The sequence below is a fragment of the Saccostrea cucullata genome, unplaced genomic scaffold (genome assembly GCF_032062105.1).
Source record: "Saccostrea cucullata isolate Sc308-1 unplaced genomic scaffold, CSIRO_AGI_Scuc_v1 ctg1871, whole genome shotgun sequence".
Taxonomy (NCBI): Eukaryota; Metazoa; Mollusca; class Bivalvia; order Ostreida; family Ostreidae; genus Saccostrea; species Saccostrea cuccullata.
This window is the reverse complement of record NW_026921734.1, coordinates 6,871-31,741: the sequence shown is the minus strand read 5'-3', so window position 1 is coordinate 31,741 and position 24,871 is coordinate 6,871. Positions and strand designations below refer to the sequence as shown.

General features: G+C 36.5%; 1 protein-coding gene across 1 annotated transcript; it reads left to right on the top strand.

Moving 5' to 3' along the window:
- The first annotated feature begins 16,695 nt into the window (after positions 1 to 16,695).
- Positions 16,696 to 23,975, top strand: LOC134260654 (uncharacterized). Its single transcript, XM_062743208.1, has 2 exons — positions 16,696 to 16,925; positions 23,686 to 23,975. The coding sequence occupies exons 1-2, from the start codon at positions 16,715 to 16,717 to the stop codon at positions 23,928 to 23,930; spliced, it is 456 nt and encodes a 151-aa protein (XP_062599192.1). The 5' UTR covers positions 16,696 to 16,714; the 3' UTR covers positions 23,931 to 23,975.
- Positions 23,976 to 24,871: the final 896 nt, after the last annotated feature.

Genomic DNA, 24,871 nt, shown 5'->3' with positions numbered 1-24,871 from the left:
TCAAATTCCCCTACTTATGCAGAATTATACCTTTATCACCTACATACAGATTATATTTCTAAGTTGATTCGATACACAAGAACATGCTCTTCATGTTTTCTAAAAAAAAATTTTAACCATGACGGATTTGCTCCTGATTAATATAAAAGCACAGCTTAAAATGCAAATACAACAAAGGCAAACCGTATTTACTCAACCAAAATAGTGAATATCAAAAATCACAGATACAATATTACAATATTACAGATGTAATATGTATTATAAAAATGCGAACCTTTTCAGGCAGATATATAGTGAATTTCACATATTTCAGTATGTGTGGGAAAAGACCATAGAAAATTATGAAATTACAATCACAAACAACGCTAAAAACATTTCAAATGGACAATTTTTATCTCCCCAGAAAAATAATTTGTAATTTCCTAACAGATGTCACTCTAAAAATAATCTAACATTGCTCAAATTTTGTCTTAAAGCAGGTTACCTGTAACCTTAGCTTTCCTCGGAAAGAAAAATGGTAGGCGTAGTTTGGTACCTTTGTCAATGTTAAAAATGTAAAGCATCGATCGTTTAACGAGGTGGTTTTCACAATGTGGTGACACTGGATCATTTCATGCCTTATCTATAAAAAGGATAAACATCCTAATTTCCACAATCTTTCTACATCATTCCAATTCTTTATTCAGTCAGAAAATGGTCACTCTTGCATGAGGTACATTTACATGTTTATGCATATATGAAAACAAAGAACAGGTAATACTAAATTAAATAAGACATTCAAGTAAATAGAGAAATGAAGAAAGTAAATAGAGAAATGCAAATATACATCTTGTTGCAAGGGGTTCAGGATTCAGAGAGAGTTATTTTTACCCCAAATTAATATTTGTTTTGGTTTATCGCTTGAACATCTAAACATTTGTCATTTAAATGACAATTTGATATGAGAGTAACCTAAATATGATAATGAATATAAAGTGATATCAATAAAACAATCGAATAAATAGCTATTTTTCCCAAACTAAATAGTCATCGGAAAATAGAAGCTGTGTCAGCATATTTTTGTCGCACATTTGTAGGAATTTCTGAAAAAAAAATGGTAGGCGTGATTTAGTACCTAAGTCATTGTAAAATATGTAAAGCATCTACGTTTCACGAGATGGTTTTTACAATTTGGCGACATTGGATCATTTCTTACCTGATTAGTAAAAAGGATATATCTAAATTTCCACAATATTTCAACAACATATTAATTCTCGATTCACTAAGAAATTGATCACTGATGTATGTGGTAAATTTACATGTTTAAATGTTTATGCACATATTATAACAAAGTACAGGTAATGCCAAATTAAAAAGAAAAGGCATTACAGTAAATAGAGAAATGCAAATATACATTTTGTTGAAAGGGTTCTCGATACACAGAGAGTTATATTTGATTAGAGTTATCATCTGAACAACAAAACGTGGTTCATTAATGTGGGAATTTTATAAGAGAATGGCCTAAAATATGTTGATGCATGTAAATTGATAACAACAAAAAGTCAACCAAATAAAATTTTAAACAAATAAAGTAGAAATCCGTCAAAAGAATCTGTGTCAACATATATTTTACATACTTTATTACATTTACATGTTTATGCACATATTACAACAAAGAACAGGTAATGTCAAATAAAAAAAGATATTCAGGTAAATAGAGAAATGCAAATATACATCTTGTTGTAAAAGGGTTCAGGATGAACAGATAGTCATTTTTGATCGGAGTTATCGTCTGAACAATAAGACAAGTGTCATTTAGATGGCTATTTTATATGAGAGTGGCCTAAAATATGTTAATGCGTGTAAATAGATAGCAGTAAAACAGGCAATGAATAGATAGAACCAAAACAGTCAACTAAATAACATTGTTATCAAATAAAGTAGAATTTTAAAAAAAAGAAGCTGTGTCGACATATTTTTTTTACATACTTGTGGGAATTTATGGTAAACACAAACCTACATTCTCTCCTACGCAATCTTGTTAAACATAGTTTATTATACAAAGACATGGATTATCACAATACTTTTTTTTATTTTGCATAATTTTGAGATTGTTCTTCTGAGGATTTTTCCGAAAGAATGACCGTATTTACCCACTTATTTTCTACGTCTCAATAAATGCTTTTGAAATGTACAAAGTACTCTGTAGTTTAAAGAATAATAGTAATTTTAATTGTATCACATGACAAAGACAGAAAAATATTAAAATGATAGTTATTGTGCCAAAATAATACAATCATGTTACAACTGATTACATTGATGCAAGTTGCATAAAATCGGCAGTAAAAACTTTGAAGATATTTATTTTAGCATTTCGATAGAACTTTTAACTTTTTATTTTTAAACAGACAAAAATCTTATAACGGACACACCTGCTATATCGTCATCATTTTGCAACATATTTTATCAACCCAAACCATTGTAAATATAGTTCTAACACCATAATAAAAACCAATTTCGAAGTCATTTCAACAGTTAGCAAATTACTGACTAATACAGTACCTGATCCAGTGTTTTTAAGAAAAAAAATACTTTTTCATGTAAAAAAAAACTGAAGACTTAAATTAGATCCATAAAACACTCTTGAAGAATTGTTTTAATTCTTTTGTTTTTCTTCGGAATTTTGCTTCTCTCTCAAAGATAGAAAATTAGATAGCCTTAAATATTCTAACTATCCAAATATTTGCGTAAATTTTGATATTTTTTCACAAATTTGTTTTTTTTAAGATTATTTCAAAAAACCTTTTTCATCCACAAAAGTAACACAATTTAGTGTCGCCTCAATACGGGGAACTCAGTTACAAGATGTTGTATTGTTATGATCGCATCGTGAGTTCATCCTTTTCTTGTCACAGTTCATCAAATGTTTGTTCCTAAAACAATTGTTTTTAATAGTCAGATGAGAACGTTATGGACTTTCTAAAGAGTCAAATAACATTCTTTATTCTTATTTTCTGCATTTATGAAGCAAATGTGAGCTAATGAATAAATAATTTTCGTTTTGTTTTGTTAAGATTTTTTTTGGTTCTAAATATTTCGTGAATACGTTCGTTATCTCCATATCCTTCTTCGTTTGAGTTTGTTTGTACTCTGCTTTAAATGGCCTACACCGAGATATCATGCTTTATTTTTAATTTTAATCTTTGCACTGGGACATTAACCAGTTTGGCATTAACATATGTTAGTTATCTAAAAGGTGGTTATATTTAACTTTTCCCGTTTTATGTTGAGTGCAAATGAATGGGGAAAAGGTTGAAAAAGGCAAAGCAAGTTCAAATAATTGCAAACCAATATCTTAAGCATCTATTTTTTAATTTTAAAAACAATTTTGCAACAATGGAGCAAATTATTTTTTTTTCACATTAAAACGTTTCCTCGATACATAAACACCATATGCAGGTAAAAGCAGTTGTCTACTAAATGGGTTAAAATGTACACGAATATTAAATGTCTTTCTTAATCACAAGGACAAAATTATTTTTATTTTCTGTTTCATTTTTATGCACATCTTATTCACTTCAGAGTTGCTATCTAGCATGAACCGTTCTTGTCAGCATCTTTTATTAGATAAGAATTTGTGTACTTGTATCTTTTTCATATTATTTGTTATATCAATTTTATTTTTACTTTTTTGCTGTTATCTCATGATGATATTTATTGATTACATTTACAAATTAACGAGTGTTTTAACTTAATGAATCAGTATAAAGTGTTAAACAGATAGATCTACGGTGTAAATTTATTGTCTTTGCTTGTGAGTCACCTGTGATAAAAGCTTTGTTTGTCTTTTTACTAAGCAGTGTTGCTATCAGATGGTAAGATTTTGAATGAGTTCATACATTATTGATACAATCAACGCGTGCCAATTGCTACAATATCATAATATTGTGGTTGAATTGTCTTTTTGAAATTACATTAAACTGCTATCTACTCAGAAAAAGATGACTGGATATTTATCGCCAGGCCAAAGAAGAGCATGTCAGCTTAATTAATGTTTGCTGTCTACAAGGTTAAAAAAAAAAGAACAAAAAAGATCAATTCAAAATAAGGTTTTCTTATTCGGTCAAAAAGTAGTTTTACTATACGCAGGGAGACTGCATAAACTGAGGTCCCGTGTCACAGAAGGTGTTGATCCCTCATTGCTCAGTGGCTCTGAGTGTCGAGTAAATTACAACATTTGCACTTCTCCACTGACAACTCGTGACGTCTCTATACGAATAAAGGATACTCGAGATGGACGTTAAACAAAAAACAAACAAAACTATAATATGATTGTTATGGGTCAGAATTACCCTAAATACCAGCAAAGATCAATAACACAATTTAAACTTAACAATAATTTATTTACAGTAGTTTATAATAAGTATATGAAACATAAAGTACAAACTTAGCAAGAATCTAAAAATACATACATCAGAGTGTCCGTTGCTGTACACAATGTCCAGTGTAATTATATATCCCAGTTATATCTCAATAGTGCTTATACGACAAAGTATTCACAATTATTATATGCATTGAATTGACAGGGTATTTATACAGTATTATAAATCTAGAATATTCTAGAAATTGTTAAAACATGATATTACTGGAACAATCTGGACATATACAAAATTTAAGAATGTTCTAGATAAAATGACCAAACATGTTGACCACTCTGGAATGTTCAAGAAACTTAATGTTACTAATTATATACATAATGAAACAATACACATCTCACAACACCTCCCCCCTTAAAAAGTTTGAATGTTAATGAAAAACTTAAATTGTAAAACATGTACATTAATACAAAATCTAGTATGTTTACGATACTCTTGACAAGGCGTCTGCAATAACATTGTCTTTGCCTTTGATATGCTTAATTGTTATGTTGTATTCTTGTAACAACAAACTCCATCTAGTCAGTCTTTGATTCTTGTTCGACAATTTATGCAAAAATGTCAGGAGGTTGTGATCCGTATATACAAGAATTGGATGCAAAGTAACATTCAAATAAACATCAAAATGCTGTAAAGCTAACAACAAAGCAAGGCATTCTTTTTTCAATGGTGGAATACTTTTGTTGACATTTTGTAAGTTTCTTTGAAAAATAAGAAACAACTCTATCTACCTTATCACTATGTTCTTGAAACAAAGCTGCCCCGATTCCAACATCACTAGCATCAACAGTAAGCTTAAATTGCTTAGAAAAATCTGGAGTTGACAGAACTGGGTTGCTCATAAGGACAGATTTGATTTTATGAAAGGATTTTTCACAGTCCTTTGTCCATTCAAAGTTAACCCTTTTTTGTAAAAGATTTGTAAGTGGACTAACTACTGAGGAAAAATTTGGACAAAATTTTCTGTAAAACCCAGCCATGCCCAAAAACCTCATTAATTCTTTCTTGTTTGTAGGAATCGGGAACTTTGCAATAGCTTCCACTTTAGCCATAATGGGTGTAACATAACCTTGACCTACTTTATGACCTAAATACTCTACATAAGCATGACAAAATTCACTCTTCTCAAGATTCACAGTTAAGTTTGCTTTAGCTAAAATGTCAAATAAAGCACGCATGATTCGGAGATGTTCGTCCCATGTGTTGCTGTATATGACGACATCATCAATGTAGGCCTCGCATCCCTCAAGGTCTTGAAGAAGGGAGTGAATCATCCTTTGGAATGTAGCCGGTGCGTTTTTCATGCCAAAAGGCATTACTTTATACTGGTAAAGTCCATCTGGTGTAGCAAAAGCAGATATTTCTTTTGCTCTTTCTGTTAACGGCACTTGCCAGTAGCCTTTCAACAGGTCAAATTTACTGACAAATTTCGCATTTCCAATGTTGTCAATACAGTCATCGATTCTAGGTATTGGATATGAATCAGTTTTGGTAACAGAATTCACCTTTCTAAAGTCTGTACATAATCGGTAAGAACCGTCCTGTTTTGGTACAAGAATACACGGTGAGCTCCAATCACTTTTACTAGGTTCAACAATGTCATTGTCCAACATGTACTGCACTTCCCTTCTTAGGTACTGCAATTTTATTGGATTCAGACGGTACGGATGTTGTTTGATAGGCAGAGCGTCGCCAACTATAACATCATGACAAGCTGCATTAGTTTTCTTTGGAACATCCGAGAAGATTTGATGATACTCATTCATCAAGTTTTTAACTTGTTCTTTTTGGTGAATGTTCAAATGTCCAAGTTTGGCATCAAAATCAGCCAAAATTTCTGAGTTTTTCAAACGAACACTCTGATTACAATCTTTCTCATTCATTTCTACACTCGTATCACTTTCAATACAATTTTGAACAGTCTTAGCATTGGCTAAAGTGGAAACTGGTTTTACAGAATTTCGGTCACACCTTTCAAAATACTCTTTTAACATGTTAATGTGACAAACCCGTTTCTCTTTACGTCGACCTGGTGTCTTAACTACATAGTTTACATCACTGATCTTGCTTTCAATTTCATAAGGGCCATAAAATCTGGCCTGTAAAGGATGACCAGGAATAGGTAAAAATACAAGAACCTTATCACCTGGCTTAAACACCCTATTTCTGGCATCTTTGTCATACCACATTTTCATTTTCATCTGAGAACTCTTCAAATTTTCTTGTGCTAATTTACAAGCATTGTAAAGTTTTTCTTTGAAATCAGACACATAATCTAAAAGATTAAGATCACTAGTCTCAGTCAGCCACTTTTCCTTCAACAATTTCAAAGGACCTCTAACTGTATGACCGAACACCAATTCAAAAGGACTGAACCCAAGAGACTCCTGGACTGCTTCTCGTGCAGCAAATAGCACAAGATGAACCCCTTCATCCCAGTCTTTCTCATACTGGTAACAATAGGTCTTCAGCATTGTTTTTAAGGTTTGATGAAAACGTTCTAGCGCTCCCTGGGACTCAGGATGATAAGCAGTTGATCTATATTGCCTTATACCCAACTCATGCATGACTTGCTGGAACAACCCCGACATAAAATTTGAGCCTTGATCCGACTGAATTGCCTTGGGTGCTCCTACAAAACTGAAAAACTTGGTTAGGGCCTTAACTATGCTCTTTGCCTTTATATTCCTTAGAGGTATGGCTTCAGGAAACCGAGTGGATGTACACATAATGGTAAGTAAATACTGGTTTCCAGATCTGGTCCTAGGCAAAGGTCCTACACAATCCACCAACACTCGACTAAACGGTTCTTCAAAAGCTGGAATGGGTTGGAGAGGAGCAGATGGTATCTTCTGATTTGGTTTACCTACCATCTGACAGACATGGCATGACTTGCAAAACTTCGAAACATCCTTTCTTAGCTTAGGCCAATAAAAATGACTCAAAATCCTATTATAAGTCTTATTGATACCTAAATGACCAGCCATAGGTGTATCGTGAGCTAAACTCATGACATCTCGACGATAAGCAGCTGGGACCACTATCTGGTGAACAACACGCCACACTTCATCTGGAGAAGCGTCAGGTGGTCGCCATTTTCGCATAAGGATGCCATCTTTCATATAGAAGCATTCTCCAACTTTAGTAGCCTCTTCTGGTGGAAGTGCCCTCTTACTAAGTTGAATGATATCTGGGTCTTTATGTTGTTCAGAGAGTAAACGTTCTCGGCTGAGGATGTCCTTGCCTTGGCTAACTAGTGGATGCAACTCATCATCCTCACCACCAAATTTTGGTAAAAATTCTTTCTTCTCTTGCTTCTTGATATTGTGTGGTTCCATGCTGGTTTGAGTGCCATCAAGGTCAGATAAGAAAGTGTCATTCAAATCAATATCAACAGAGGAATTTGTCTCGTCAAAGGCTTGAGTATGGTCTGCTTCCATTTCTCGTCTTCTGGCCATCGCTCTAGTAACAGCACAGGCTGGATAAATGTCATCATCTTCATCATCGCACATGACATCTGGATTGATCTTCTCACAAACTATAGGATCTGGTACAACTTTCCCACCAGCTAAATCGTTGCCTAACAACAAAGAAATGCCTGGAACGGGAAGAGTAGGTCGAACACCTACGATAACAGGTCCAGTAACTAAATCTGACTTCAAACTAATTCTATGCAGGGGAACATCAATGACGCCTAGCTCCACACCCTGTAATAAAACTGACCCACCAGTAGAAGTCTGCTCAGACAAAGGAAGCACGCCCTCTAACAATAACGTCTGTGCAGCACCAGTATCTCTCAAAATCTGGACAGGTTTTATTTCGCTAGAGTCACCGAGTGAAACAAATCCCTGAGACATAAAGGGCTTATAATCCTCCATAGAATCAATAGAACTGGACTGTGAACCCTGGACATCAGGAGTGTCAGAACAAATCGAAACTAAGGCTTCTATATCACCTCTAACTGCCGCACAAGCATGTGGTTGAGTTTTGTCAAAATCATTTTTTCTCTTAAGTTTAAAGCATTCACTGATCAGATGACCTTTTTTCTTACAATAACTACACGTAAGAAGCGACCCTATTCCAGAAGATCCTTCAAAACGTCCTGGACCGGACTTAGAACCACCTTGGGATGGAGACTGGGAACTTGTGAAAGACTGAGACCCTGAACCACTCTTTTTATATGTGTCTGAATTGGTAGAATTACTGCTAGTCTGAGATCTTGATACAAAATTCTTTTTATGAGACAGAGCATAAGTATCAGATATGACTGCTGCCTCTTCAAGAGTTTTCACATTCTTATCTTCTAAATGTGTTTTCAAATCTTGAGGAACACACTCCTTAAACTCTTCTACCAGGATGACTTGGCGCAAATTAGCAAAAGTTTTATCAAGTTTCTTAGATCTAAACCAGTGATCGAATAAATCTTCTTTCTCTCGTGAAAATTCAACAAATGTTTGATTATCAAACTTTCTATACTTTCTAAACTTTTGTCTATATGCTTCAGGTACTAATTCATATGCTTTTAATATTGCTGCTTTGACCTTCTCATAGTCTGAACTCTCAACTACCCCTAGTGCAGAGTATACCTCAGCCGCTTTTCCAGCCAGTACACTTTGTAACATTGTTGACCAAACATTTCGTGGCCATTTAAGATTCTCTGCGACCTTTTCAAATTGGGGAAAATATTTGTCTACAGATTTTTCTTGAAATTTTGGAACTAATCTGATATTTTTTGCTGCGTCAAATTCAGTTTTGACAACTGACGGTTCTGGTTGGTTTTGTAATTTTAATTTCTCTAATTCAAAGTTCATTGCACGCTCTTCTCTTTCTGCTGCTAATTTGTCTAATTCAAATTTTCGTTCACGCTCTCGTTCTTCTCTTTCTCTTTCTCGCTCTTCTCTTTCTTTTTCTCGATCTTCTCTTTCTAATTTTTCTCTTTCTAATCGCATTTTCTCTAACTCTAATTGAAACTGATATTCTGCCATTTTGTAAGAGCCTAACTCTGATTTAACTGTATATTCTGGAAGATCGTATTTTTCAAAGATGTTTTCTTCTACTAGTTTGTTTGCAACCTTAATTCTAATGTCTTGCTTTCTCTGAGAGGATTTAACATCTAACCCAAAATGCAAACCTAATGCGATCAAGTCATCCTTTTTTAACGTATCAAAAACCTGAACACTTGGTGAACTAAGAAAGTCTGTGACCGAAAATACCATGTTGATTTTTGCTGGCTTATAGTCAAATTTAACAGTTCAATAAACAAAATTCTGACAATAAACTGCAAAAGTGCAAGAAATTCTTTATCCCGGACGAGCCCCCAATTCTGTTATGGGTCAGAATTACCCGAAATGCCAGCAAAGATCAATAACACAATTTAAACTTAACAATAATTTATTTACAGTAATATATAATAAGTATATGAAACATAAAGTACAAACTTAGCAAGAATCTAATAATACATACATCAGCGTGTCCGTTGCTGCACACAATGTCCCAATGAAAATATATCCCAGTTATATCTCAATAGTGCTTATACGACAAAGTATTCACAATTATTGTATATCTATGCATTGAATTGACAGGGTATTTATACAGTATTATAAATCTAGAATATTCTAGAAAATGTTAAAAAATGATATTACTGGAACAATCTGGACATACACAAAATTTAGGAATGTTCTAGATAAAATGACCAAACATGTTGACCACTCTGGAATGTTCAAGAAACTTAATGTTACTAATTATATACATAATAAAACAATACACATCTCACAACACTATAGACAAACCCAGTGGATTAAAGAACTGATTTGAACCACTCACTCATAAAACTTCAGACTGTGACTTGTACTCAATCTTGGCTGTGATAGAAGCCAAGAAACAAACAAAACGACTAATGAATACTTGCCAGAAATACCCATTTAGAAGATGGTAAGTTTATTTTATTGTTTCATTGTTAGTGCTTTTATATTTTCAGTTGAATATGATCAGCATGGCCCAGCAGGAGAGGTGTGTGCATTGTTGATGTACTCAAGTCACAGTCTGCAATAGGTAGTGCTTGTATGTGGTATACCAGTTGCTAATGTCCCTGGTTTTGTCTATGCTATAGACAAACCCAGTGGATTAAAGAACTGATTTGAACCACTCACTCATAAAACTTCAGACTGTGACTTGTACTCAATCTTGGCTGTGATAGAAGCCAAGAAACAACTCCGATAGAAGTAAGCCTGCCAGCAATACACCACTGGAGAATGGTAAGTTTATTTCATTGTCTTATTGTTTGTAATATTCTATTTTCAGTTGAAGATGTTCGTGGCTAACTAAGAGAGGTGTGTACATTGTTGATGCACTCAAGTCACAGTCTGCAATAGGTAGTGCTTGAATGTGGTATACCAGTTGCTAATGTCCCTGGTTTTGTCTATGCTATAGACAAACCCAGTGGATTAAAGAACTGATTTGAACCACTCACTCATAAAACTTCAGACTGTGAATTGTACTCAATCTTGGCTGTGATAGAAGCCAAGAGACAACTCCGATAGAAGTAAGCCTGCCAGCAATACACGACTGGAAGATGGTAAGTCTATTTTATTGTGTTATTTTTTGTAATCTTTTATTTTCAGTTGAATATGTGCATGGCCCACCAAGAGAGGTGTGAGCATTGTTGATGCACTCAAGTCACAGTCTGTAATAGGTAGTGCTTGTATGTGGTATACCAGTTGCTAATGTCCCTGGTTTTGTCTATGCTATAGACAAACCCAGTGGATTAAAGAACTGATTTGAGCCACTCACTCATAAAACTTCAGACTGTGACTTGTACTCAATCTTGGCTGTGATAGAAGCCAAGAAACAACTCCGATAGAAGTAAGCCTGCCAGCAATACACCACTGGAGGATGGTAAGTTTATTTCATTGTCTTATTGTTTGTAATATTCTATTTTCAGTTGAAGATGTGAGTGGCCCACCAGGAGAGGTGTGTGCATTGTTCATGTACTCAAGTCACAGTCTGCAATAGGTAGTGCTTGAATGTGGTATACCAGTTGCTAATGTCCCTGGTTTTGTCTATGCTATAGACAAACCCAGTGGATTAAAGAACTGATTTGAACCACTCACTCATAAAACTTCAGACTGTGACTTGTACTCAATCTTGGCTGTGATAGAAGCCAAGAAACAACTCCGATAGAAGTAAGCCTGCCAGCAATACACCACTGGAGGATGGTAAGTTTATTTCATTGTCTTATTGTTTGTAATATTGTATTTTCAGTTGAAGATGTGAGTGGCCCACCAGGAGAGGTGTGTGCATTCTTCATGTACTGAAGTCACAGTCTGCAATAGAAATTTCTTGTATGTGGTATACCAGTTGCTAATGTCCCTGGTTTTGTCTATGCTATAGACAAACCCAGTGGATTAAAGAACTGATTTGAACCACTCACTCATAAAACTTCAGACTGTGACTTGTACTCAATCTTGGCTGTGATAGAAGCCAAGAAACAAACAAAACGACTAAAGAATACTTGCCAGAAATACCCATTTGGAAGATGGTAAGTTTATTTTATTGTGTTATTTTTTGTAATCTTCTATTTTCAGTTGAATATGTGCGTGGCCCACCAAGAAAGGTGTGTGCATTGTTGATGTACTCAAGTCACAGTCTGCAATAGGTAGTGCTTGTATGTGGTATACCAGTTGCTAATGTCCCTGGTTTTGTCTATGCAATAGACAAACCCAGTGGATTAAAGAACTGATTTGAACCACTCACTCATAAAACTTCAGACTGTGACTTGTACTCAATCTTGGCTGTGATAGAAGCCAAGAAACAACTCCGATAACAAATACACCACTGGAGAATGGTAAGTTTATTTCATTGTCATTGTTTGTAATATTCTATTTTCATTGAAGATGTTCGTGGCTAACTAAGAGAGGTGTGTACATTGTTGATGCACTCAAGTCACAGTCTGCAATAGGTAGTGCTTGAATGTGGTATACCAGTTGCTAATGTCCCTTGTTTTGTCTATGCTACAGACAAACCCAGTGGATTAAAGAACTGATTTGAACCAACTCAGGATTGTTTAATGTTACACCTAGATACTTTCCACTGCTGACTGTGACCATGGAGGAGGTATTTGTTGGTTATGGGACAGACATGGATGACTGTGCATTTTTGGGGGTGGAATTCCATTTGCCATGATTTCTCTAGTACTTCAGATCTTTTTGGAGCTGTTCGGCATCTGCTCTAGAGTTAATTCTTCGATAAAGCAGGCAATCGTCAGCAAATAATCTTGCGTCTGATGAAGTATGCTCCGGCAAGTCATTGATAAAGGTGAGAAATAGTAACGGTCCCATCACAGTCCCCTGGGGAACCCCGGAGATGACATCAGCTCTGGTAGAGGACTGACCCTCTAAGGTGACTCGCTGTGTCCGTTTCGCCAGGAAATCCTTGATCCAGTTCCACGTGTAACCTCTGACACCATAAAAGTGCAGTCTGTGTAGGAGGCGCTGGTGTGGCACTTTGTCAAAGGCAAGAAATCCAACAGCACTATGTCTACTTGCTCTCCAAGGGCCAGTGACTTGGCCACCTCGTCCACTGTAATCAATAGCTGCGACTCGCATGATCGTTTCTAAAACCGTGTTGCTGATCTGCCAGTATATGGTTACTGTCATAGTGATCCATGATTTGGCTGTGTACAATATGTTCTAACAACTTGCGTGATATGGAAGTTAAGGAGACAGTTTGAAGCTAAATGTCTCTCTCCTTTCTTAAATATGGGGACTATAGATGCTTCTCTCCAGTCGTCTGGCACTTTTCCGATATCAAGTGAAAGTTGGAACAATTTTGTCATGATTGGGGTTAGTTCTGTTGCAAAGTCATGGAGGAATCTTGATAGAATTGCATCTGGTCCTGTTGCTTTATGTATATTTAGGCCCTTCAGGAGTTTACATACACCACTACTTCCTATGCGGATGTTGTTCATAGTAGGGTGTGGGCTGTCTCCTTTAGATGGCATATCTGTAAGGTCTTCCTTTGTGTAAACCGAATGGAATTGGTTGTTTAGGATTTCTGCCTTGGACACTGTGTCACTGTGGAGCAGACCATCGGGGCCCTTGAGTGGAGACCGCCGCTGGAGTCCTGTTTTTGATGTTTAATGTAGGACCAGAATCTCTTTGAATCCTCACATATCACTTCTTGTAAGTATTTTTCCCTTGCGAGTCGTATCTCTCGCTGGCATGATGTTTTTAGTTTGTTGTATCGATTTCTGCATGTCCCTGTTGTTTTTGGTCCTTCTTGCTTTTTGGTGTGCTCTATTCTTCCTCCTCGTTAGTCTGTTTAGGTGGGTATCAATCCATGGATGTGATGGCTTGGATCTAGTAAACTTAGTTGGTACATGTTTCCTCATCAAATTATTGATCATAACCTTGAACTTGGTCCATATTAGATTGATGTCCCTGATGTTATCATATTCCTTATAGCTGTTCTTTATTTCTTCTCTGATGGCATCCATATTGGCCCTTTTCCATAGAAAGATCTCTCTGCGAAGGTGTTTCGATCTTACTGGTTCCACTGCTGCATCACATAAGATGACATCGTGATCAGCTTTGCCAATGGGTGGTAAACTCCTAATTTTTTCTATCAGAGTTGGGTGGGAAGTAAATAGTAGGTCTAGGATATTCTCTCCTCTGGTCTTACAGGTTATTACTTAGTTCTTCGCTGGTATTCACTAGGGACTCGCTGATATACTTTGGATAGATGTTGTTCCTGCTGAGTACATTATGCGACTTCCAATCTATATCTGGTGCATTAAAGTCACCACCAATGTGGAAGATTGCTTTCTTATGCTGCTGTTTAAGAGATGTGATATCTTCCCTGAAACTGTCAAGGTAACTTTCACCGGAGCCTGGTGGTCGATAGAAAGATGATACTATCAATTGTTTCCCATTTGGTAGGTCGATCTTTACAGCAATCAGTTCAACTGATTTACTGGAGAATATCTCTGATGATGTGAGTGATGTGTGAACTGCTATAAGCACTCCACCATAGCTGTCTGTACCTCGATCCCTCCTGTATACTGTATAGGTATCAGGGAAAAGTTCTGATGACAGTATGTCTTTATTTGTCCAGGTTTCAGTGCCGATTATGACGTCAGGTGCTGTGGTTTCTATTAATACTTCAAGCTCAGCCGCTTTGTTTTTGATTGACTGGAAGTTTGTGATGATTGTGCGGAGTCCTTTACGCTGATGGTTGGGTATAACTGTTGATTTGTTTGTTTTCGGTGATGATGTTAGAAGTGGACTCCCAATTGAGGATGATGTGGTATTATCCAATAAGTTGTTACTACAATCTGATAACAAAGAATAGGAGTTGTTACTTAATGGCACATCATATAAGGTTGTTGAGTGGTTATAACTATTGCAGTTAGTACAGAACCAGGAGGATGATCGGTTTCCTTATTGGTGGTATGATTCATCTGATATCCCCATGCACTTTGCATGGAACCATTGGTTACATTCATCACAAGCTACAGCTTTCTGTTTGACTTGCACGGTTTCTCACAAACTCCACATGGATACTTAACTGGTCCTGTTTGTTTCAATACCCCCTATCATTAGCAAGGTGAGTAGAAGGCGATAGGACATTACTGTTGATGACGATTTCCTAACCCTTACATGAGAGAGCCAGTTGTAGATAATTGTAGGGTGTTGAATTGATATATTCTCTATGAAAGTTAGAGGGTGGTATTTAAGTAGAGTAGGTGATAATTTAAGGTTGTACTCATGTTCATCGCTGGTCTTCTGGGTGATCGTTGAGCTAAGTATAAGCATATACAAAGTAATCAGAGGAAATTCGGAATGCATCGGAGATAACCGGAAGTTGAATGTTTTGAATTCAAAGTTATGATTTTTGGTGAAGGAAGGTGAAATATACCAAGATTTTCACATCATCCGTGTCCAAATATGCTAACAATTTCTTATCATAGTTTCAGTACAAGTTAGAAGTCAAATTCCACAGGGTTTTATCTTTTTACGATTGGAGTAAATCGGAGGCGCTTCAGCTGTGTTCGATCCTTAACACTTTGAATTTTAATCGAGTTGATTTCATGGTACATGTAATTCTACTGGAATGTAAATTTCACCAAGCGAAAGATCAGGAACCGTGGGGGCTTTGTATGCATGCAAAGCCCTGGTATACCCAATAAACTAGACAGTGTTTCCTTGAATAAATCAAAAAAGCGTGTTCGAAACTGGTTGATTGCTCGTCGATGACCACTTCACGCCTGACCAGCACCTTATACATGTAAATCGTGATCTAACAACTACTTTTTATTATACTTGCGCATGCCGAAATAGTTCAAACAATACAACTAATAGAAATTGATTGATGACCAAACTTGCATGGATGATACATCTATAAAGACGCATACTATTAGGCTTGCTTCGGATGCTGGATCTGGCGTACATTTTTCGGATGAGTAAATAGGAAACCGTTACAATTTTTGGTGCAGATTTCATATATCTATTAATAAGTAACCGCGAGTCTTATGTTGACCAAATTAAACCTGCATGGAAGACGGTCGATATCTGGTACCGCCTGTAGGTCGGCGGTCAGAAGACACATTCACATTAAAGATGCACACTACCAGGAGGCTTGCTTCAGATGCAGGATCCCACATACATTTTCCATGTAAAGGAACAAGTTAAAGTTATGGGTACAGTTCTATCACTAAGAAACTATGACCTATATTAAACCAAACTTGCATGGATGATCCATCAAGGGATGAACACTCTCAAATTTGCTTTAGATGTTGGATTTGAATAATAATTATAACATTACGGATCCCGGAGCATTTCAAAAGAGAGGGTGCATGTCAGACTTAGTCAAGATACTAATCCAATCGAAAAAAAAATATATTTCATGGTAGAATTGGGGAAGGCTGGGGTATTTTTGATTAAGAAAAAACATATTTCCTTTCGGGCGTAGATCAGTTTTCCTTATAACGTTTCGAAGTTTAATTATATCATGGCTCTTCCAAACAACGTAGAAGGGACCCGTGTTTGCTAATTGTCATATTTTGGGTATTTTATTAATATGTACTGTATACAGTTAAAAACATCGCAAATGCAAAGGGGCGGGGTCAAGGTACCCCATCCATTCTTCTTACCCCATCGATCAATTTTTAACCACTTTTAAAAAACGATTCTTAGATCATTTATACATGTACAATGTATTTGGTAATTCAATTCGTTTAATATATAAATTTCAATGTTAAAGAACTTTATTGTTTTGTAGGCTTTGCTGGAGGATCTTATTACATGCACAAGGGCGCCGCGGTAGACCCACTCTGTTTACCAAGAGACCCTCAATGGGGGTCCCATAACAACTGGAAGGACAATTTCAGAGGACTTCTTTACGGGGCGGAATACAAGGGTGTTTATAGTGACTCTGTGTCCCATCTCGTGGATCACGACGTGCCCTGTGCCGTCTGTGAAACTATTGGTGAAAAGCCCGTTATAGTTATCCCAGGTAAATTGAGAGATATTTTGTAGTTAAAGTGTTATGGGTCAGAATAACCCTAAATGCCAGCAAAGATCAATCACACAGTTTAAACTTAACAATAATTTATTTACAGTAATATACAAATCATTAAGTACAAACTTAGCAAAAATCTAAAAATACATACATCAGAGTGTCCGTTGCTGCACACAATGTCCCAGTGAAATTATATCCCAGTAATACCTCAATGATGCTTATACGACAATGTTCACCATTATTTATGCATCGAATTGACAGGGTATTTATACAGTAATATAAATCTAGAATATTCTAGAAATTGTAAATACATGATATTACTGGAAAGTTCTGGACATGCACAAAGTTCAAGAATGTTCTAGAAAAATGACCGAACATGTTGACCACTCTGGAATGTTCAAGAAACTTAATGTTACTAATAATATACATGATGAAATAATACAAATACAACACACCTCACAACACCTCCCCCCTTAAAAAGTTTGAATGTCAATGAAAACTTATATTGTTAAAATGAAATATATGTACATTAATACAAAATCATATATGTTCACGATACTCTGGACAAGGCATCTGCAATAACATTGTCTTTGCCTTTGATATGCTTAATTGTTATGTTGTATTCTTGTAACAACAAACTCCATCTAGTCAGTCTTTGATTTTTGTTTGACAATTTATGCAAAAATGTCAGGGGGTTGTGATCAGTATATACAAGAATTGGATGCAATGTAACATTCAGATAAACATCAAAATGCTGTAAGGCTAACAACAAAGCAAGGCATTCCTTTTCAATGGTGGAATACTTTTGTTGACATTTTGTAAGTTTCTTTGAAAAATAAGAAGCAACTCTATCTACATTATCACTATGTTCTTGAAACAAAGCTGCCCCGATTCCAACATCACTAGCATCAACAGTAAGCTTAAATTGCTTAGAAAAATCTGGAGTTGACAGAACTGGATTACTCATAAGGACAGATTTGATTTTATGAAAGGATTTTTCACAGTCCTTTGTCCATTCAAACTTAACCCTCTTCTGCAAAAGATTTGTAAGTGGACTAACAACTGAGGAAAAATTTGGACAAAATTTTCTGTAAAACCCAGCCATGCCCAAAAACCTCATTAACTCTTTCTTGTTTGTAGGAATCGGGAACTTTGCAATAGCTTCCACTTTAGCCATAATGGGTGTAACATAACCTTGACCTACTTTATGACCTAAATACTCTACATAGGCATGACAAAATTCGCTCTTCTCAAGGTTCACAGTTAAGTTTGCTTTAGCTAAAATGTCAAACAAAGCACGCATGATTCGGAGATGTTCATCCCATGTGTCGCTGTATATGACGACATCATCAATGTAGGCCTCGCATCCCTCAAGGTCTTGAAGAAGGGAGTGAATCATCCTTTGGAATGTAGCCGGTGCGTTTTTCATGCCAAAAGGCATTACTTTATACTGGTAAAGTCCATCTGGTGTAGCAAAAGCAGATATTTCTTTTGCTCTTTCTGTTAACGGCACTTGCCAGTAGCCTTTCAACAGGTCAAATTTACTGACAAATTTGGCGTTTCCAATGCTGTCAATACAGTCATCAATTCTAGGTATTGGATATGAATCAGTTTTGGTAACAGAATTCACCTTTCTAAAGTCTGTACATAATCGGTAGGAACCGTCCTGTTTTGGTACAAGAATACACGGTGAGCTCCAATTACTTTTACTAGGTTCAACAATGTCATTGTCCAACATATACTGCACTTCCCTTCTTAGGTACTGTAATTTTATTGGATTGAGACGGTACGGATGTTGTTTGATAGGCAGAGCGTCGCCAACTATAACATCATGACAAGCTGCATTAGTTTTCTTTGGAACATCCGAGAAGATTTGATGGTACTCATTCATCAAGTTTTTAACTTGTTCTTTTTGGTGAATGTTCAAATGTCCAAGTTTGGCATCAAAATCAGCCAAAATTTCTGAGTTTTTCAAGCGGACACTCTGATTACAATCTTTCTCATTCATCTCTACACTCGTATCACTCTCAATACAATTTTGAACAGTCTTAGCGTTGGCTAAAGTGGAAACTGGTTTTACAGAATTTCGGTCACACCTTTCAAAATACTCTTTTAACATGTTAATATGACAAACCCGTTTCTCTTTACGTCGACCTGGTGTCTTAACTACATAGTTTACATCACTGATCTTGCTTTCAATTTCATAAGGGCCATAAAATCTGGCTTGTAAAGGATGACCAGGAATAGGTAAAAATACAAGAACCTTATCACCTGGCTTAAACACCCTATTTCTGGCATCTTTGTCATACCACATTTTCATTTTCATCTGAGAACTCTTCAAATTTCCTTGTGCTAATTTACAAGCATTGTAAAGTTTTTCTTTGAAATCAGACACATAATCTAAAAGATTAAGATCACTAGTCTCAGTCAGCCACTTTTCCTTCAACAATTTCAAAGGACCTCTAACTGTATGACCAAACACCAGTTCAAAAGGACTGAACCCAAGAGACTCCTGGACTGCTTCTCGTGCAGCAAATAGTACAAGATGAACCCCATCATCCCAGTCTTTCTCATACTGATAACAATAGGTCTTCAGCATTGTTTTTAAGGTCTGGTGAAAACGTTCTAGCGCCCCCTGGGACTCAGGATGATAAGCAGTTGATCTATATTGCCTTATACCCAACTCATGCATGACTTGCTGGAACAACCCCGACATAAAATTTGAGCCTTGATCCGACTGAATTGCCTTTGGTGCTCCTACAAAACTGAAAAACTTGGTTAGGGCCTTAACTATGCTCTTTGCCTTTATATTCCTAAGAGGTATGGCTTCAGGAAACCGAGTGGATGTACACATAATGGTAAGTAAATACTGGTTTCCAGATCTAGTCCTAGGCAAAGGTCCTACACAATCCACCAACACTCGACTAAACGGTTCTTCAAAAGCTGGAATGGGTTGGAGAGGAGCAGATGGTATCTTCTGATTTGGTTTACCTACCATCTGACAGACATGGCATGACTTGCAAAACTCAGAAACGTCCTTTCTTAGCTTAGGCCAATAAAAATGACTCAAAATCCTATTATAAGTCTTATTGACACCTTAATGACCTGCCATAGGTGTATCGTGAGCTAAACTCATGACATCTCGACGATAAGCAGCTGGGACCACTATCTGGTGAACAACACGCCACACTTCATCTGGAGAAGCGTCAGGTGGTCGCCATTTTCGCATAAGGATGCCATCTTTCATATAAAAGCATTCTCCAACTTTAATAGCCTCTTCTGGTGGAAGTGCCCTCTTACTAAGTTGAATGATATCTGGGTCTTTATTTTGTTCAGAGAGTAAACGTTCTCGGCTGAGGATGTCCTTGCCTTGGCTAACATCATCCTCACCACCAAATTTTGGTAAAAATTCTTTCTTCTCTTGCTTCTTGATATTGTGTGGTTCCATGCTTGTTTGAGTGCCAGCAAGGTCAGATAAGAAAGTGTCATTCAAATCAATATCAACAGAGGAATTCGTCTCGTCAAAGGCTTGAGTATGGTCTGCCTCCATTTCTCGTCTTCTGGCCATCGCTCTAGAAACAGCACAGGCTGGATAAATGTCATCATCTTCATCATCGCACATAACATCTGGAGTGATTTTCTCACAAACTATAGGATCTGGTACAACTTTTCCACCAGCTAAATCGTTGCCTAGCAACAAAGAAATGCCTGGAACGGGAAGAGTAGGTCGAACACCTACGATAACAGGTCCAGTAACTAAATCTGACTTCAAACTAATTCTATGCAGGGGAACATCAATGACACCTAGCTCCACACCCTGTAATAAAACTGACCTACCAGTAGAAGTCTGCTCAGACAAAGGAAGCACGCCCTCTAACAATAACGTCTGTGCAGCACCAGTATCTCTCAAAATCTGGACAGGTTTTATTTCGCTAGAGTCACCGAGTGAAACAAATCCCTGAGACATAAAGGGCTTATAATCCTCCATAGAATCAATAGAACTGGACTGTGAACCCTGGACATCAGGAGTGTCAGAACAAATCGAAACTAAGGCTTCTCTATCACCTCTAACTGCCGCACAAGCATGTGGTTGAGTTTTATCAAAGTCATTTTTTCTCTTAAGTTTAAAGCATTCACTGATCAGATGACCTTTTTTCTTACAATACATGTAACTACAAGTAGGAAGCGACCCTATTCCAGAAGATCCTTCAAAACGTCCTGGACCGGACTTAGAACCACCTTGTGATGTAGACTGGGAACTTGTGAAAGACTGAGACCCTGAACCACTCTTTTTATATGTGTATGAATTGGTAGAATTACTGCTAGCCTGAGATCTTGAAACAAAATTCTTTTTATGAGACAGAGCATAAGTATCAGATATGACTGCTGCCTCTTCAAGAGTTTTCACATTCTTATCTTCTAAATGTGTTTTCAAATCTTGAGAAACACATTCCTTAAACTCTTCTACCAGGATGACTTGGCGCAAATTAGCAAAAGTTTTATCAAGTTTCTTAGATCTAAACCAGTGATCGAATAAATCTTCTTTCTCTCGTGAAAATTCAACAAATGTTTGGTTATCAAACTTCCTATATTTTCTGAATTTTTGTCTATATGCTTCAGGTACTAATTCATATGCTTTTAATATTGCTGCTTTGATCTTTTCATAGTCTAAACTTTCAGCTACCCCTAGTGCAGAGTATACCTCAGCTGCTTTGCCAACCAGTACACTTTGTAACATTGTTGACCAAACGTGTTGTGGCCATTTAAGATTTTCTGCGACTTTCTCGAATTGGGGAAAATATTTGTCTACAGATTTTTCTTGAAATTTCGGAACTAACCTAATATTTTTTGCTGCGTCAAATTCATCCTTGACAAATGACGGTTCTGGTTGGTGCTGTAATTTTAATTTCTCTAACTCAAAGTTCATTTCACGCTCTTTTTCTCGCTCTTCTCTTTCTGCTGCTAATTTGTCTAATTCAAATTTTCGTTCACGCTCTCGTTCTTCTCTTTCTCTATCTCTTTCTCGCTCTTCTCTTTCAAATCGCATTTTCTCTAACTCTAATTGAAACTGATAGTCTGCCATTTTATAAGAGCCTAACTCTGATCTAACTGTATATTCTGGAAGATCGTATTTTTCAAAGATGTTTTCTTCCACTAGTTTGTTTGCAACCTTAATTCTAATGTCTTGCTTTCTCTGAGAGGATTTAACATCTAACCCAAAATGCAAACCTAATGCGATCAAGTCATCCTTTTTTAACGTATCAAAAACCTGAACACTTGGCAAACTAAGAAAGTTTGTGACCGAAAATACCATGTTGATTTTTGCTGGCTTTTAGTCAAATTTAACAATTTAATTAACAAAATTCTGACAATGAACTGCAAAAGTGCAAGAAATTCTTGATCCCGGACGAGCCCCCAATTCTGTTATGGGTCAGAATAACCCTAAATGCCAGCAAAGATCAATCACACAGTTTAAACTTAACAATAATTTATTTACAGTAATATACAAATCATTAAGTACAAACTTAGCAAAAATCTAAAAATACATACATCAGAGTGTCCGTTGCTGCACACAATGTCCCAGTGAAATTATATCCCAGTAATTGGTGACCCCGACGTGAGCTAAACATAATTGGTGACCCCGACGTGAGCTAAACATCCCGGACGAGCCCCCAATTCTGTTATGGGTCAGAATAACCCTAAATGCCAGCAAAGATCAATCACACAGTTTAAACTTAACAATAATTTATTTACAGTAATATACAAATCATTAAGTACAAACTTAGCAAAAATCTAAAAATACATACATCAGAGTGTCCGTTGCTGCACACAATGTCCCAGTGAAATTATATCCCAGTAATACCTCAATGATGCTTATACGACGATGTTCACCATTATTTATGCATCGAATTGACAGGGTATTTATACAGTCTCATAAATCTAGAATATTCTAGAAATTGTAAATACATGATATTACTGGAAAGTTCTGGACATGCACAAAGTTCAAGAATGTTCTAGAAAAATGACCGAACATGTTGACCACTCTGGAATGTTCAAGAAACTTAATGTTACTAATAATATACATGATGAAATAATACAAATACAACACACCTCACAACAAAAGGATCACTGTCTAGGTAGTAGAATATGGTATACAAGGTCATCCACCAGGCGTGGATCCAGATTTTAATTTTCAGGAGGGGGTCCACCCCAGTCAAAAAAAAATCCAACTCAGATATTACTTGACAAACAAAAAAAAAACCGTAAAAAAGTTAACAAATATGAAAAAAAAAACCTATTGGTGGGGGGGGGGGGGGGAGTGGATAACTTTTCAATTTTCATACCAATATCACATACATGTAGGTCCGAATTTGCAAGGAGGCCTGGGGCCTCCGTTTTCTAGAGGGGTCCAAGGCTTCTTTTAATTGGTTTAGTATATACATTAATAACTCTGCGTGATTGTCAGTAGGTGTTCCTGAGCATGCTCTGATAACTAACGCCATGACCTTCATGTTTGACCTAAGCTTTACAATGTAATTCTAATTTTGGTGATTATTTTTTGAATAACATTTGATAGGGTTTTCATATTTGGCAACTTCATTCCTGTGTTAAAATGTTTCCGAATTTGCTAGGATATTTGCCTCTATAACCTTGACCTTCATATCATGACTTGATTTTCATCAGTGTTACTAAAAGCATCTCCCATCCACTAAGACATTGAACTTGCCTGTCTATCTTAATAATATCATTTCAGCTCGAACATCTTGTTACTCAGGATGGAAAAAGGAGTATAGTGGATATCTGATGTCCGGTCATCATGGCTACCAGGCTGGTTCTGAATATTCTTGTGTGGATCAATATCCCCAAACTGTGTTCGGAGGAAGCCCACGCAAGAACGGTTACCTTTTCTATCTGGTAGAGGGAAGATGTGGCAGTCTAAAATGCCCTCCCTACAGGGACGGGTGGGAAATTACCTGTGTCGTTTGTTCTAAGGCATAGATGACATAGAACAAACATTTACAACATTAAAATGATAAAATTTAACTTATCTTCGCCGTTTTATTATTTTTAGCTCATCTGTTCGGTCCATGTGGAGCGTTTGTCCGTTGACCGTCTTTGTCGTTATAATATAGTTAAACATTTTCATCATTGGTTTAATTTAAAACTAGAGGTACTGTGAGCAGTGAGCTCACTAAATGATACTCCCACCCCCCGCCGCCTCCCATATGAATATAATGATAGTGTCCATGTTTTGCTGTGGGAAACGCAAAATATATATGTGTCGGATCAAAACATAAAACATGGAATGCAAAATGGCAATATGTAATAAAGATTCTGTGAAAGTTTAATGAAATTTCATTCAGTGGTATGAGAGGAGTTGCGGATAAAAGATGGGTACCCCAAAGCGTAACAGACGATCTGACGATCGGACATACCGATTACTATATACCCGGTACCCTCCCGCTTTTCAAGTGGGATATAAAAACTTGACGCATACTCGTAGCTAGTATTCTAATGTAAATGCAGGGGGTGCAAATTTGTCTAAATGAAAAGCAAATCTTTTCCGCAATAATTCTATAATTTACCAAAAAAGTACGTATAGAAGCAGCCATTTAATATAATTTATACCCATTATTCTGATTAGAATCTATATCAAATCGCACTTAATGATAAGTTAATTCTATTTATTGGAAATCGTATATCGTTTACCATTGTGGCCGATTCTGTACGTAGCGGTAATGATTTGTTTTCGGCAATCGATCGTCCTTTTGAAAAAATTGTAGAAATGTAGCGGTAGTGAGTTGATAAGCTAATGAGTTTAGATTTCTGGTACAGAAGCGGTAAAGTGTTGATATTTTTGCAAAGTAGCGGTAATGAATTATTATTTTTGGCGATGTAGCGGTAATGTTGACCATGGTTGACCTCGATTGCCATTATTA

Coding starts and splice junctions, on each gene's coding strand:
- LOC134260654 (XM_062743208.1), top strand. CDS start 16,715: ATGCACAAGGGCGCCGCGGTAGACCCACTCTGTTTACCAAGAGACCCT. Junction 16,926..23,685: donor GCCCGTTATAGTTATCCCAG/GTAAATTGAGAG, acceptor ATATCATTTCAG/CTCGAACATCTTGTTACTCA.